The sequence below is a fragment of the Marmota flaviventris genome, chromosome 2, assembly GCF_047511675.1.
Source record: "Marmota flaviventris isolate mMarFla1 chromosome 2, mMarFla1.hap1, whole genome shotgun sequence".
Taxonomy (NCBI): domain Eukaryota; kingdom Metazoa; phylum Chordata; class Mammalia; order Rodentia; family Sciuridae; genus Marmota; species Marmota flaviventris.
This window is the reverse complement of record NC_092499.1, coordinates 92,370,947-92,386,781: the sequence shown is the minus strand read 5'-3', so window position 1 is coordinate 92,386,781 and position 15,835 is coordinate 92,370,947. Positions and strand designations below refer to the sequence as shown.

The 15,835-nt window shown below is 38.9% G+C and overlaps 2 protein-coding genes across 6 annotated transcripts in view; one reads left to right on the top strand and one right to left on the bottom strand.

Annotated features, from left to right (window-relative positions):
- Frmd5 (FERM domain containing 5) overlaps positions 1-4,920 on the top strand; it is a 313,939-nt gene extending 309,019 nt beyond the window's left edge. Inside the window, exons 14-15 of one of the 3 annotated variants that reach the window (XM_071608208.1) lie at positions 3,627-3,970; positions 4,852-4,920. In XM_071608208.1, the coding sequence (XP_071464309.1) occupies positions 3,627-3,970; positions 4,852-4,920 (413 nt within the window). Of the gene's footprint in view, positions 1-3,626; positions 4,205-4,851 lie in introns of those variants that run through there. The other 2 variants (XM_027925854.3, XM_027925852.2) reach the window with 2 other exon arrangements.
- The window catches only part of Wdr76 (WD repeat domain 76), a 107,760-nt gene that overhangs the window by 50,450 nt on the left and 41,475 nt on the right, over positions 1-15,835 (bottom strand). For 2 of the 3 annotated variants that reach the window (XM_071608207.1, XM_071608206.1), the window contains one exon: positions 10,087-10,301. In XM_071608207.1, the coding sequence (XP_071464308.1) occupies positions 10,087-10,301 (215 nt within the window). Of the gene's footprint in view, positions 1-10,028; positions 10,302-15,835 lie in introns of all 3 variants that reach the window. The other variant, XM_027926193.3, reaches the window with a different exon arrangement.

Below are 15,835 nucleotides of genomic sequence, written 5' to 3'. Positions count from 1 at the left end.
GAAAAAATATGACTTTAGCAGTTAAATGACTATCAGTGCAGGACTACCAAGCCTATGGAAATAAAAAATATTTCAACCCAGCCAGGGCAGGGAGAAGCCTTGAGGGATGTAATGAGAGCCTGGGAAGAAGGGCACAATCAACCAAAACCCCAGGGAACTTACTCTTGGACATGTGAAACTGGTGCATGAGCCATCCGACACTTTTAGAGTCCATAGAGCACATAAATTAGTACCTCAGAAATCATTTGACTTTTCCAGAGGAGGAGCTTTACTTGCTATCTCCAAAAGCCATGGAAGAAAATTACAAAAACATTATAAGGTTTACTTTAAACTAATTCTATGTCAATCTCAATAAAGAGGGGCCCTTTAAAAAGAAAAAACAGTCCTTTTATCAACACAGGACTGACACTGAGATGAGGCTCAAGTATGCTGATTCCCTTCATCCATTGTGCCCTTTGGGGCACCACTCAGCAGGAAGCAAACAGAAGATGGGACACATTCCTTTACCAGCCCCAGAGTCACCTTCCCACACTTCAGAGCCATCAAGCCCAAAGCTAGTGCATGACTTCATTGCACTCAAGTAGCCTGGATAAACCTAATGTCTTTTTGTCTGTACATCCTAGATTTCCTGGCAAAATCTCGATTCCCCTACCCTCTGGGATTGGTCCTTGCCCTCTGCTGTCCCTCATCCTCTGAGAGGTTGGCCCTTAAATGGGCCTCAGGCAAAGAACTACAGGCTGGGAAGCATTACTTTTTATGGCTCTAAGTGCTGCTGAGTACTAAATCCAGTGCCCTGATAACGTTGGCCTCTCCAAGCTGCTCCTTCCTTGCAGTTCAGCCTGATGAAGCTCAGGGAACAGACTTCTCTCTCCACAGAGGACACACACTGCTAAGGGGCTGCTGTGGCATGGGATCAGTGAAAATCCTTTGTCCCTAGTTGGCTTTCCGTCCTTTTCCTCTCTGTATCTCCCCTGCCTGGCTGGTTTCCCTGAAGAGATCAACTGGTTTCCACTAAAGAAGTATCCACCTTCCTGGGCCACCATGGGGAAGAGTCTGATTAAGATTCACACCAGAGTCAGCGTTCAGCTCCGGTTGACTAATCACTGCCTTCGGCCCTTAAGCGTGCGCATCCTGAGGATGGGGCCCCGGCTCCAGGGTAGGGTCCTGACAACTGTGACCCCCAGCTCATTGGGAGCCACTTCTGGGCAGGGGAGTCAGCTGAAGCAACTCCAAGGTAAAAGACGCACTCCTGTTTTGCTGTGCCACCCTTAGCCTAGATCCTTCCCACAGCACCCACCCCATACACTCCAGTCTAATAAGTTTGATGAAGGGCTGGATGGGTGGTGGTTTCTATAATAGTGAAAACTGAAATTCTTGTTCAGGACTAACCTGACATGGAATAACAACCTTAGAGGTGAGATCTGTTGGGGGAGAAGATTATTTCCTGAGCACTCATAGTGGCCAGGAAGTCTACTGGAAATGTATACCTTTTATCTATATTTACTGAGAGCACCACTAACTCAATATAATATGGCTTCTGATGACTCTCTGACTTGTTCTCTGATGTCACAATGTCTGCCTCTGTCCTTCCCCAACCAGCTTAGAGCTTAATTGTAGGCTAAGCTAAGTTTGCATTGAAGTGTTTACTGGCAGCAATGCTGGTCATGCTTTGGAAGATCTGGCAGTTGGAGTTGTCCTTGTTAGAGGGCAGGCCTTTGAGAGGGTATCAGTGCCCTGTGCTGAAGTTGCAGAGAAAGGAGACAAAGGAATGCTTGGGAAAAAAGCCAAGCCAGCAACATACTACCAGGGCCTTGATGTTTCTTTTTATCAGTGACCCATGACACACTCCAAGATACATATTTCTGTTGTAGCATGTGCCAATGGGGGCATCAAAGAAGAATATTGGGTATATAATAAAGGTCAAAGGAGCATCAAGAGCTCTGGAAGAAGGGACAGGGCTCTTTATTTCATGTCCTTTTCTAACAGTTTCTTGTACAGTTAAGACGTAAATCTCGGGGCTGGGGTTGTATGTAGCTCAGTGGTAGAACACTTGCCTAGCATGTGCGAGGCCCTGGGTTCGATCCTCAGCACCATATAAAGATAAATAAAAGTATTGTGTCCAACTACAACTAAAAAATAAATATTTTTTAAAAAGAATAGCAATAATAATTAAAAAAAAAAAAAAAAAGACCTAGGTCTCTAAGGCAGGTGTTAATTCCCCCAGAATCCAACTACATGATCAGTAACACCTTGAAATAGAGGCTTAGATTCCATCCTCGGTTTGCCATTAGCAACCAACCACATGACTTCAGGAAAATTTTGTAACATTTCACTCTAATTCATGGAGTTTTTGAAAGACAAAACCAAAGTGCTTTAAAAGTTTAAAACATACAAATTTAAGATTTTAGCATAAGGATAAATGACATACTGCTGGAACATAAGGAGATTCTGAAAGCAGAAGTTGAAAGCCATGGCAAATGGTGAGGGAAAGGGAAGAAAAATGGATAGTGGTTGCCCTGCCGTCATCCTCACCTTCCACCCCTACTCAGAACCAATTCCAGGACTCCTTCCTCTGGAGAATCCTTAACTGCACCCGTGCTGAGAAGGGATCCACCAAGCTAGTCAGGTGGGCTACCTGTTATGAGGGAGTCCAGGAAGCGGAGCCACTCTGTGCAAAGGTTATTGACACCTTTTTAAGAGAGACCTTTGGGCTTCTAGAGCTAATCCTAAACCAGACAACTGCCTAATCAGCCCTGGTGTGCTGGGAACCTGATTCAGTCCGTCAACCTGGTGCATGCATCAGGGTCTATTCAGAGCAACAGAAGGGGATTCGCTTTTCTTGTCATAGGCCACAAAATCCAGGAGAGCTAATTTGGCACTACTGAGATGACCTGGAATGGAAGATGCAAGGTCACCATGCCTGAAACAAGAAGCCACTTTTTGGGAACACTTTGATGTGGTTCATATGTGGTGAATGTGAGCCTGAAGGCTCTGGCCTGGGTGGCTGCTATTCAGTTGAGGGTATAATCAGTTCCTGTTTTTTTCCTGCCAGAGAAACAGCCCTGGGGGAACCTTGGAAGGAGAGAAATTTTCCATCAGAGAAAAAAGAGATAATGAGTAGTTTTAGGGGTCAGAAGAGCAGTATTCCTAATAAATGCCTCATGAGCTCAAGACCTTGCATGCTGGGTTGTTAACAAGGATAAACAGTATTTAGCAATCAGTATTTAAGGAAGCCCAAGTAGGCAGAATACATTCTCCTCCTCCCTTCCCCATTCCTGCCTCTGAGGATTCTCCACCCAAAAGGCAGCCTTCAGATTTCTGAACCCTGGCCTCAGTGCTGTAACAGGGGCAATATAAATGAAATTCAGATCCTCTAACTGGGGCTAACACCAGGCCCAAGAAATTCAAGGCAGGAAAAGCAGAATCTTAAACAAATGAGTCAAATCTATGAGCAAAAAGAAAAATCTTCCAAAATGGCCACTGTGTTTTTGCTGCTGCTTTTGTCCTCTTCTTGCTATGTCAAAACAACGTAGTAGCCACTGCTACTACTACTGGGTTGTGCATCCAATCAAACAAGTATACACTGGGATCCAGAAAGCCTATTCATGTTCTTGTTGCCTTTCCAGGCCTCGAGTCCCTACGGGACAGTGCCCATTCCACCCCGGTGCGTTCTTCTTCCCACGGAGACACCTTTCTGCCTCACGTGAGAAGCAGCCGAGCAGACAGCAACGAGCGAGTAGCTGTGATTGCAGATGAGGCCTACAGCCCTGCAGACAGCGTGCTGCCCACCCCTGTGGCCGAGCACAGTCTGGAGCTGATGCTGCTTTCCCGGCAGATCAACGGAGCCACCTGCAGCATTGAGGAGGAGAAGGAGTCTGAGGCCAGCACCCCAACTGCTGCAGAGGTGGAGGCCCTTGGAGGAGAGCTGAGGGCCCTGTGTCAGGGGCACGGCGGGCCAGAGGAGGAACAGGTGAATAAGTTTGTTTTAAGTGTCCTCCGTTTGCTCCTTGTGACCATGGGACTCCTCTTTGTTTTGCTCCTCCTCCTGATCATCCTTACCGAGTCTGACCTTGACATTGCCTTTTTCCGCGATATACGCCAGACCCCCGAGTTTGAACAATTCCACTATCAATACTTTTGTCCCCTCAGGCGATGGTTTGCCTGCAAAATCCGCTCAATGGTGAGCCTGCTCATTGACACCTGAGAAGTCATGACTCCTCCCAATAACTAGCCAGGTGGACCAAGGAGCCCGGCTACCCATTCCCAGCAATGGGACCCATCGTGGAACCATCGGCACACATATCAAGTCCTCCTTTCATGACTCAAAGTCCACTGCAGCCTAGGAGGGTTATTTCCCAGAAGAAAGGGATAGGCTCACGCCCTGTCTAAACAAACTGGGAAAACTCATTTTCTTCAGAGGTTCTTTCAAGAAAGGCTCAGCAACTCTTTCTCATCTTTCAATTTTGCAGGATAATTTTTGGTTTTGAATTTTGATTTTTCATAGATGTGTATTATTTTGAAAGTATCAAATAAAAATAATTTATTTTACTATTACTGATTACTGCAGTAGTGTCACCTAGCAGATGGGATGCTAGTTGAAGACAAGAGAGCTGTTGTTGTCCTCTTATTCTGCAGGTTATTTTTCTACTGGTGCCACCAGGTTCTGGGAGACATCACTGCAGCCTCAGCAGGGCAGGCCAGGGGTCTGGACAATGGGGACTGTTTAGATTTTCTTGCCAGACAAAACTTTTTAAAAAGTAAACATCCATGTAGAATGATTAAATGGAAAGTTGCTTCTTATGATGGTCTGAGTTGGATTTTCTTTTCCTTTTTTTTCCCAAATCTGAGCAGAGTGGGCATCTGAAGGGACCACCGGTACAGCAGCAGCACAGCAGGGGTGGGGTAAGTCTGTCCCCTTAGACTAGAGCCTGATGGGCATCACGATGAGTTCTGTATAATGAACTAAGACATCTATGATTTTTTTTCCTGAAGAACCTCAAAACTTTTCTAGTTTTCCAGGGGCATTAAATGACTTCAGTGACGCCAGAGAGAGTACTGTCAGAAATGTTGGACAAAATGTAGTTATATACACAAGAGCTAAGTTACCCAAGAGACTGCTGAAATGCAGAAAACAGTGCTTATTTTGTATATAGTGTAACCCTCCCAAAAAAAGACTTTCGATTTATATTTTAACAGCAAAATGTTATTTTCTTAACTATTCATATTTTGTTTTTACTTTATGGATTAAGAAAATAGAACCTGATGAACTAAACGATGCAAGAAAGAAACTGATCCTGAGAATGCAAAACGTCAGAAAATAGAATTCCAAGATCAACAAACAGCCTTGGAAAGGACAAGGAAAAGAATCTTTTAAAATAAGATTTCTAAGAGATGCTTACAAAAGACAGAAGGTGAACTTGGCAGAGACCAACACTTAGATGTAGAAATGCTGCCCCCTAGGGTCATCCTCCACATCAAGAAATAAGTTCCAAAAAGGTACTTATCCTTGCTGAGGAAAGCCCTGAATGCTCACAGAAGCACAGGTCCACAAAGGGTGAGTGTGAGTCGCTAGGCCCGAGCTCTGCAACTCTTAAAACCATCACACACAAGATCTTGTTCTCATCTCAGGGAGAGATTTCTAAGTCATCTGGGGCCTGAGGACTTATGTGAGCATAATCAGTGGTCATATTCCTGGGACCTACACAATATGCCAACACAGCTGCCAATACAGTATGATGTTGGACAGTCCCAAAAGCAGAACAGAGAGAGTCATTTATTGATTTGATCTCTCCTGTTTTGTACCCTGAAATGATAGAACCAGTTCCATTCAGAATATAACAGCCATGAAAAAATCAGGGCTCTAAGGGGTGAGGGGGGAGAGTGGATTTGTCTAATTTTAAAGATAGATACTTTTTTCATCTAGACTACAGTTCAGGAAACTTCTGAAAAGTAAAGACAGTAAACTTTTTTTTGGTTCTGTCACAATTACTCAACTCTGCCGTCATAGTACAAAAATATGGATTATGTGTGCATGAAGGAGCATATCCTGTTCCAATACTACTATAAAAACAAGACAGTATGCTTATTTTGGTCCATGGACCATAATATGCCAACCCTGATCTAGACAATAAAACTGACCATTATGGAGCAGAAGAGGGTCAGCTCTTCTCCAATTCCTGGCATGTGTGAAAGACCTAGGCTTTTTCCCAGTGGAAACACTAGGGTTGCTTGTTTACAGGGTGCTTGAACAACAAACCAGCAGAGATGTCTGGAGCCAAGATGAGCAAGATCAAGAACTGGAATGCTAAAACATGGCAAATCAAAAAATGGAAGTGGGCCTATCTGATCATTTTCATACCAGCAACAATTTGGGCAGAATCACAAACATAGTTACCAAGTGATGAGACAAAGTGAGGGAGATCCTAATAAAGATTCACTTAAACCAACTAGCCACTGCCACTTGTCATCTACATAGCAAAGGCTTTATTTAGCACAGGACTAAAGTGAAAAGTAGACCCAGAAATGAAAAGGCTGTCAGGAGACAGGGAGCTGGTGTTAACCTGGATATCTACTGTCTTATGCAACATAGATTACCTTCTAGTGTAGTGCTCCTACCTCAGTCTGTAGAACACGGTGTCTCTATGCAGTGAGTGAGAGCCTTGCCTCGGACCTTTCACATCCACACTAGAGAGATACAGTATCCCATTGCCTGGTGTGTTAACTTGTGTCTAGAATTCTAACAGTGCAGTAGTCCATACCATTTCTAGCAGCTGAACAGAAACTTTTGAGATTTTTTAAGGCTTTTCCCAGAAAATATGGATAGAAAAGTTTCCTTCAATTTGCTTTTCAAATTGTGCTTGAATAACAAACTTCCTTTGTTGGTAACTAGTCTTTTTTGATATCTCCCCACCATTAAAAACTGTTCAAGTTTTTTATCTGGTTTTTCGTGTTCTACTGTGTCTCTCATTTTATCTCACTGTAGAAAAATCAATGGTTTCCATAGCATCATCTTTCAGAGGAAATAACTTTCTGAAGAATAGCGAACTGCATCTTTAAGCAGTAGAGGGTAAACTACCTGCAAATGTGAATTTCTTAGTTTCACTTAAAAATAGTTGTTAACCTTTCGTGTGCCAAAAACTTGAGTTACATTTTCCTTCAAAGCAGTGTACTTTTTTTCTACATATGCAGTATGTAGTTAGCATAAAATCATTGGTGCCATGAAAATTATTTTTAAACTTAAAATAAATATTTAAATACCATGAAAAAGTGGGCTCTTTGTTTTTTAACTTATATACCATCTCACAGTATCAAAAGTTACTAACACATAGATAAAAGGATACTACCAGTAGGATTTACATAGCTGACTGCTATTCACAATTGGATCATACAAAATAACATATGTCCATCAATTCTCATTGTCCCCCCATCCCAGAATAAATGACTAGAAACTGAAAAACTTTAAATGTGGAATAATTTGAGGTGAATTGGACCTTGTTCTGGTAATGAAAACCATGAAGCTTAAGTAGTTTTCTCAGGATTACCTAGTATGGCTGTTTGCTGGCTGAAGGAATTAAATCTTTGTATCCACAGCCTGAAGCTTGCTGCTTTTCTGAAGAACTTCCTTCACCAAATCTTCTCTGTGAAAAGGAAATTCAAAGACCAGAATACTAAAATAGGACTGAAGCAATTCAGATTCTGTTCATTTCGAATCATCTGTGGTCACTCCTAATCTGACCAAATCTCTGTCTACTCAATACGAGAACAACTCCTTAACAGCAAAAAGGCAGGTCACCTCAAAGAAAACAGCTCCACGGGAATTCAGAGCTTATGAGTTTAGGAGAAATCCAAAAGGTCAAACTGACAGCAAAAGTTTATCCCAAAGGAAAGGAGCAATCATAATACACATATAATTACAGAAGCCACACAGCTGTAAACCAGACTCGAGAAATTACATTACAGATTACAGTTTAAGAATGTCCTAAGGGAGGCAGTTTTTCTTTATGTGCTGTCTAGATGTACACAATTACTCTGTTATAAAGCTTATGACCAAGAAACAAGTGCCTACTCATTATCCGTCCTTCCTGCATTGCCTCAAGAAGGTATAACTCTACTAAGTGAAACTGGATATAAATAGCAGTTTATGATGCTGCAATGGCAAAAGAAACCACAAAAGTCAGGAATTTTCTTGTGTTTATTGCAGAGACACCCCCCCCCATTACTACCAAGTATTCAAAGCTTAAATGATGGTACTAATTTGATCAAGAGTAGTTTTCAGCATCTTAAAAAGAACAATTCCCACAGAACTAACCACTCTGGAAACTATGAAATTAATTGGTATAGAAAAAGGGAAAGGAAGCTTAAAGCCTTCCTTTACTGTTTTCCTAAACAGTTCAGACATAATTCAACCTCATTTAGCTTTACTTTCCATTTTGTAAATTAATGTTTCCATCACACTTACCAATGCTTGTATCATAACACCCAGAAAACACAACTCCCATTCTTTATAAACACCCATAACCTATTAATAAACTAAGTCTCAGAACACTTAAATTTAATTACAGAGAAAATTACTTAGAAAAAAATGTTCAAGGAAAATACTCACTTTATTTCTTTGCTATACAATTACGAGAAGATAATATTTCCTAATTCTTATAATTCAAACATATTGTCTAAGCTTTTAGTTACAAGTCTTTCAGTAGTACTTTGGCAATGAAGAACAATGGAAAATAGATGTTACACAGTAATATTAGTCACTGATTTAGCAACCCCTCTTCCCAACAGTAGGCCCATTGAAATTACCATTAACTTCTGAGAAAATAATTTCTTTAAAAAAAAAAAAGTAGTATGATATGTCCCAAAATATGAAGAGAAATTAAAGTTATTCAGACTATTAAATCTGAAGAGCTTAAAGACGGACAGACTAGGGCATCGGGACATACTAAGGCAGTAGCTTTCACTTCTAATTAAAAAATTTTTACATCAGTATATACATAAACATAAACCTACATATATATGCATATTAACTAAGTTTTATAAAACAATATTTATTCTTATTATGTTTTCTGTTCTTAAGTAATTCTTCCTTTTTTTTAAACACTACTTCTAACCTCCGACCATTAAACAGACTTCCTATGAAGAGCTATAATTCCTAGTCTTACATTGGAATATAGGTATTATGGCAGATCCCTATATTTCTCAGATCCCTCTCCTAGACTATCCTCCTTGGCTGTGTCTCAGAAGCCGTTCAGAGGAAGAGGAAAAGCAAGGCTCCACATACCCAGACTAAATTGTTCTTAGCAATTTTCTTGGCATTTCATATAAATTTTTTTGGGGGGGTGGGGTATCAGGAATTGAACTCAGGGGCATCTGAACACCAAACCACATCCCTAGCCCTATTTTATATTTTATTTAGAAAGCAGGGTCTCACTGAGTTGCTTAGCACCTTGCTTTTGCTGAGGCTGGCTTTGAACTTGTGATTCTCCTGTCTCAGCCTCCCAAACTGCTGGGATTATACACGTGCGACCCCACGCCCGGCTTATATAAAATTTAACTGAGAGGCAGGTGCAAAAAAAAAAGTTCTTGTTTTTAAAAACTAAGTTTCAAAATCATTGAGTTAGAAGACCTTTCAGGACTCCTTCCAGCATATAAGCCTAAAAATAAACATTCACTACAAACTTAGAAAATAAACCACAAATCTATATATCATTGTAGACTAAAAATTACTATCATTATATAACAAAAAGTTAATACTGATCATTCAAGCTTTATAATTTATCTTGTTAGACTTTCTCAACATACTGCCTGATTAAAAGTGCTAAAAGCATCTCAGCCTCTACTCAAATTCCCTCTCCATGCCTGAGAAGCATCTTCTGAGGCTTCTCCCTTACTAAATTTAGTATATTCTGCTCATAGTTCTTATTAATAAAGCAATTTTATATTTTATAAATATAACACCAAGTAAACACACTAAGCTATGTGTGTATCATTAGGTTTCTTAGTGATGAATTTGAACAAATAGGTATACCTACCTAGAAACTAAGTAGCTTTCTTAATTCATAAAAACATGTAACTTCCCACTGGAATTACCTCCAGCCAGAATATACCGAGTTGGGTGCATGACATTGATGGAACACACAGAGGCAAGACATTCTCCAAGAAAAGAATGCACCCTCTTTCCTGTCTCATGGAAGATTTCCACTCGTCGTGGATGGGCCATGCTGCCAACTAAGATACAATCTTCTTGTTTAGGGTCCCACACGGCTTGGAACCGGGTCAGCCATCGTCCAGTGATAGTGTTGTGCCTAGATGAGGGGAAAAACAACAGTACTTTGTAAAAAATTAGTGTTGAAATAACTCACAGTACAATTGGGCAGAGGGTAAAGATGGCATTGTAACAAATGCTAGTTTTCTCTTTTAATGACAAGTTTCTTCTCACCAATCTTATCTCATCCTCCTACAAGTCTGAAACTCAGAAAACATGAGGTCTTCCTCAACTTTGAACTTCTGGTACTGAGCAGAGTTATTTATGCTCAGAGGATAGTAACCAAGTGACTATCAAAATGGTACCTTCCAGCTGAGGTTGTGGCTCAGTGGTAGAGTGCTCATCTAGCATGCACGAGGCTCTGGGTTCAATCCTCAGCACCACATAAAAAATGTAAAATAAATATAAATAAATATATATATATATACTGTGTCCATCTAATACTAAAAAATAAATATTAAAAAAATGGTACCTTCCTTGCTCACTGTTCCTAGATCAATGTACTTTTTTCTTATAAGCATATCCAAAGAAAAGTCCTGAAAATAAGAAATCTATAAACTAGGTTATTTCTTGCTTTAACAAGATCTGCCACTTTCCCTATTACATTCCCCTGACATCTGAACTTAAGACCATTTTATATGCCATACAATTTTTTTTTTTTTTGCTATCACAGTTCATACAACTTTAAAATAAAAAAAATACATTTAAAGCTGGGCAAACTGGTGCACTCCTGTAATCCCAGTGGCTCAGGAGCCTGAGGCAGGAGGATCACAAATTCAAAGTCAGCCTTAGCAAAAGCAAGGCACTAAGCAACTCAGTGAGACCCTGTCTCTAAATAAATTACAAAATAGGGCTGGGGATGTGGTTCAGTGGCTGGGTGCCCTTGAGTTCAATCCCTGGTACAAAAAAAAAAAAAATACATTTAGGTCTCAAAGAATAAATCACAAGAGAAATTACAAAACATTGAAGACAAATGAAAATGACAACACAACATACAAAATTTATGCATGCAGTGAAAACAATACTAAGAGATAAATGCTTATATTAAAAAACAAAAACAGGGCTGGGGATGTGGCTCAAGCGATAGCATGCTTGCCTGGCATGCGTGAGGCCCGGGTTCAATCCTCAGCATCACATATAAACAAAGATGTTGTGTCCGCCGAAAACTAAAAAAATAAATAAATATTTTAAATAAATTCTCAAAAAAAAAAAAAAAAAACAGGGCTGGGGATAGAGTTCAGTAGTAGAGTGCTTGCCTAGCATGCATGAGGCCCTAGGTTCAACCTACCAAAATAAAGGAAGAGAAATATCTCAAATCAATAACTTAAGCCTGTAATTCCAAGACTCAGAAAAAGAACAAACTAAACCCAAAGTTAGCAGAAGAAAGAAAGAAAACAAAGTTGAGCACAGAAATAAATAAAAACAACAGGGAAAAAAATCAGGTAAACTAAGAGATGTTTTTTAAAAAGATCAACAAAATTGGCAAACCCTTAGCTAGGTTAACCAAGAAAAAAAATTCAAAAAAAATAAAATCAAAGAGGGAACATTACAACTGATGTCACAAAAAGGATTTTAAGAGAATACTATGAACAATTATAAGCAAACTGGATAATCCAGAAGACAAATTTCTAGAAATATAACCTAATAAGACTTACTCCTAAAGACATAAAAACTCTAAACAGTCCTATAATTTTATAACAAGGAGATTGAAGCAGTAATCAAAAACCTTCCAAAAGAAGTACAAAGCCTGATGGCTTCACCAAAGAATTCTACTAAATACTGATAATAATTGATACCAGTGCTTCTCAGATTTCTTCAAAGTATGGAAGGGAACACTGCCATACTCATTCTGAGGACAGCCTCACTCTGATACTAAAGCCAGACAAATATACAAGAAAACTATAGACCAATATCCTTGATCAATACTGATGTAAAAATCCTGAACAAAATAGCAAACCAAATTCAACAGAGCATTAAAATAATTACACATCATTAGCAAGTGGGATTCAAGGATGGTTCCACCATCAATTTAACACACTATTGAAAAAAAAACAAAACACACTATTGTACTAGAATAAATAAGAAATAAATAAAGAAAAGCATATGATTATCTCAATTGATGAAGAAAAACCATTTGACAAACTTCAATGCATCGTCATGCTAAAAACACTCAACAAACTAGGAATAGAAGGAAACTATATCAACAAAATGAAAGCCATACCTGAAAAGCTCAAAACCAATATGTTCAATAACAAAAGACTTTTAAGATTTCCTCTGAGATCAAGATTAAGACAGGGTTGTGCTCTCCTGTCACTTCTATTCAACACAGGACTAGAATTCTAAGCCACCATAATTAAATAAGAAAAAGAAATGAAGAAATAAAATTACCTGTTTGCAGAGGACATGATCTTAAATGTAAAAAAAAATTAAAGATTCTATGCAAAAAAAAAAAAAGTGTATAATAAGCAACTTTACTAAACGAACACATAAAAATTAGTTGTTTAAGCCAGGCAAGGTGGCACATGCCTGTAGTTCCAGCTACTCAGGAGGCTGAGTCAGGAAGACTGCTTGAGCCCAAGAGTTAAGGGCCAACCTGGCAATATAATGAAACCTCCTCTCTTTAAAAAAAAAAAAAAAAAAAAAAAGGAGGGGGTCTACTGGGTGTAGTGATGCATCCCTGTAACCCCAGCAACTCGGGAGGTTGAGTGGCAGGAGGACTGCAACTTCAAGGCCAGCTGGGGCAACTTAGTGAGGGCCTCTTCAAAATAAGAATAAAAAGGGTTAGAGATGTGGACTAGTGGTTAATTTTCCCTGGGTTCAATCCCTGGTACCAGAAGGAAAAAAAGAAAAATTCATATGGGAGCTCAAATAGTCAAAGCTATCTTGAAAAGAAGACAAAGTTGAAGACCTTTAATTGTTAATTTCAAAACATGATACAATATGGTAATACAAGATAAAAAACAAATAGGGCTGGGGTTGTGGTTCAGTGGTAGAGCACTTGCCTAGCACAGGTGAGGCACTGAGTTCAATCCTCAGTACCACATACAAATAAATTAAATAAAGGTATTGTGTCCATCTACAACTAAAAATATTTTTTAAAAAAGGACAAACAGGATTACTTCAAACTAAAACTCTTCTTGCACAGCAAAGGAAATGGTCAACAGTGAAGAGACAAAATATTTGCAAACTGTCTGACAAGGTATTAATATCCAAAACATACAAGCAACCACCCCCCCCCCAAAAAAAAAAAAAAAGAAAAAGAAAAAAGAATCTGATTTAAAAATGGGCAAATAATTTGAATAGACACTTGTCAAAAGAAGATATATAAATGGTCAACCAGTATATGAAAAAATGTTCTATATCACTAATCATCAGGTAAATGCAAATCAAAACCACAATGAGATATCATCTAACTCCATTTAGAATAACTATAATCAAAAAGACAAGGGCTGGGACTGTAGCTCAGTGGTAAGAGCGTTTGCCTTGCATATGTTAGGCTCTGGGTTTGATCCTCAGCACCACATAAAAATAAATATACTGCGTATACCATATAACACTATTTAGCTATAAAAAGTACAAAATCCTGTCATTTGCAACAACATGGATAGAACTGGAGATCATAATGTTAAGTGGAATAAACCAGACACAGAAAGACAAATACCACATGACTTCACTCATCTGCAGGACCTAAAATGGCCAAGCTTATAAAACTAGTGACCAGAAGAGTAGCTACCAGAGGCTGGGAGGAGGAGATGGAGTTCTACCTAATAGATACAAAGTATAGCCAGACAGAAGAATAAGTGTTGGTGTCTTATTGTACAGAGAGTAATTATAGTTAACAATATTGTACCATACAATCCCAAATGGCTAGGATTTTTAATCTTAATACAAAATGATAAATGTTTGAGATGAATAACTAAGTATCCTAGTTGAATAATAATATACAATGTATAAATCATCTATAGCCCATAAAGATATACAATTATGTATCAATAAAATTTTTTTAAGAAGCATAATACAAAGGCAGGGGTTGTGGCTCAGTGGTGGAGCGCTTGCCGAGCGCTTGCCTAGCGCGTGCAGGGCCCTGGGTTCGATCCTCAGCACCACATAAAAATAAATAAAATAAAGATATTGTGTCTAACTAAAAACTAAATATTTTTTTAAAAAGCATAATACAAGGCAACAGTAATTAAGACAGTGTGTTACTGGAATAAAGATATAAATATAGACCAGGGGAACAGAATAAATACCTCAGAAATAAACCCTCAGGGGCCAAGACCACAACAATAGGGAAATGACAATATATTCAACAAATAATGATGGGAAAACTGGTATTCATGTGCAAATGAATAATCCTTGACTTATACCAATTACAAAAATTAAGTCAAAGTAGATTAAAAATCAACCTGAGACCTAAAGTTATAAAATCCTAGGAAAAAAACACATGAAAAGCTTTAAGGCATTAGATTTGGCAATGATTTCTTGGATATGATACAAAAAGCATGGACAACAAATGCAAAAGTAGAGAAATGGGATTATATCACACAGAGAAACTTCTGCACTTCAAAACAAACAATCTACAGAGTGAAAGACAATCTAAAGAATTTGAATAAATGTTGGCAAATCATGTATTCAATAAGGGGTTAATGTCCAGAATACATAAAGAACTCCTATAACTCAACAAATAAAGCAACAAAACCAAATAACTCAATTGGAAAACGGGCAAAGGACTTGAATAGATATTTCTTCAAAGAAGATATACAAATGGCAAAGCCTAAAAAAAGATAATCAAATCACTAATCATTAGACAAATGTAAATCAAAACTACAATGGGTAAGAATCCCTTGAGGCCTGGGGTTGTGGCTCAGTGGTAGAGCGCTAGCCTGTGTGAGGCCCTAGGTTCGATCCTCAGCACCACATATAAATAAATAAAACGGAATCCCTTGACACCCACCAGGATGAAGAGAAAATGAACCCTGGGCATTCCTGGTGGGACATGTAAAACAGTGCAACCAATATGGAAAATAGTATGGTGGTTACTCTAAAAATTAAAAATAGAATTACCATATTACCATTACCCTTTTCTGTGTACACATCCAGAAGAATTCCGCCAGACACAGTGACATTTACTTATACTCCCAGTTACTTGGAAGTCTGAGGCAGGAGGATCCCAAGTTTGAGCTAGTCTCAGCAACTTAGTGAGACACTGTCTCAAAATATAATTTTTTTTAAAAAGGGTTGGGGATGTAGCTCAGTGGTAGAGCAACCCTGGGTTTAATCACCAATGCTACAAAAGAATTCAAAGCAGTATTTTCAGAAAATATCTGTACAGCCATGTTAATAGCAGCATTATTCACCATAGTCAAGAAATTGAAACAACCCAAATATCCACTGGCAGATGAATGGATAAATAAAATGTGGTAAACACATGTAAAATATAACATGGCCTTTAAAAGGAGACCTTGTCACATACTACAATGTGAATGAACACTGAGGACCTATACTAAGTGCAATAAAAGGACAAATAGAATATGATTCTACTCACATGGGGTAACTAGCATGATCAAAATCTAA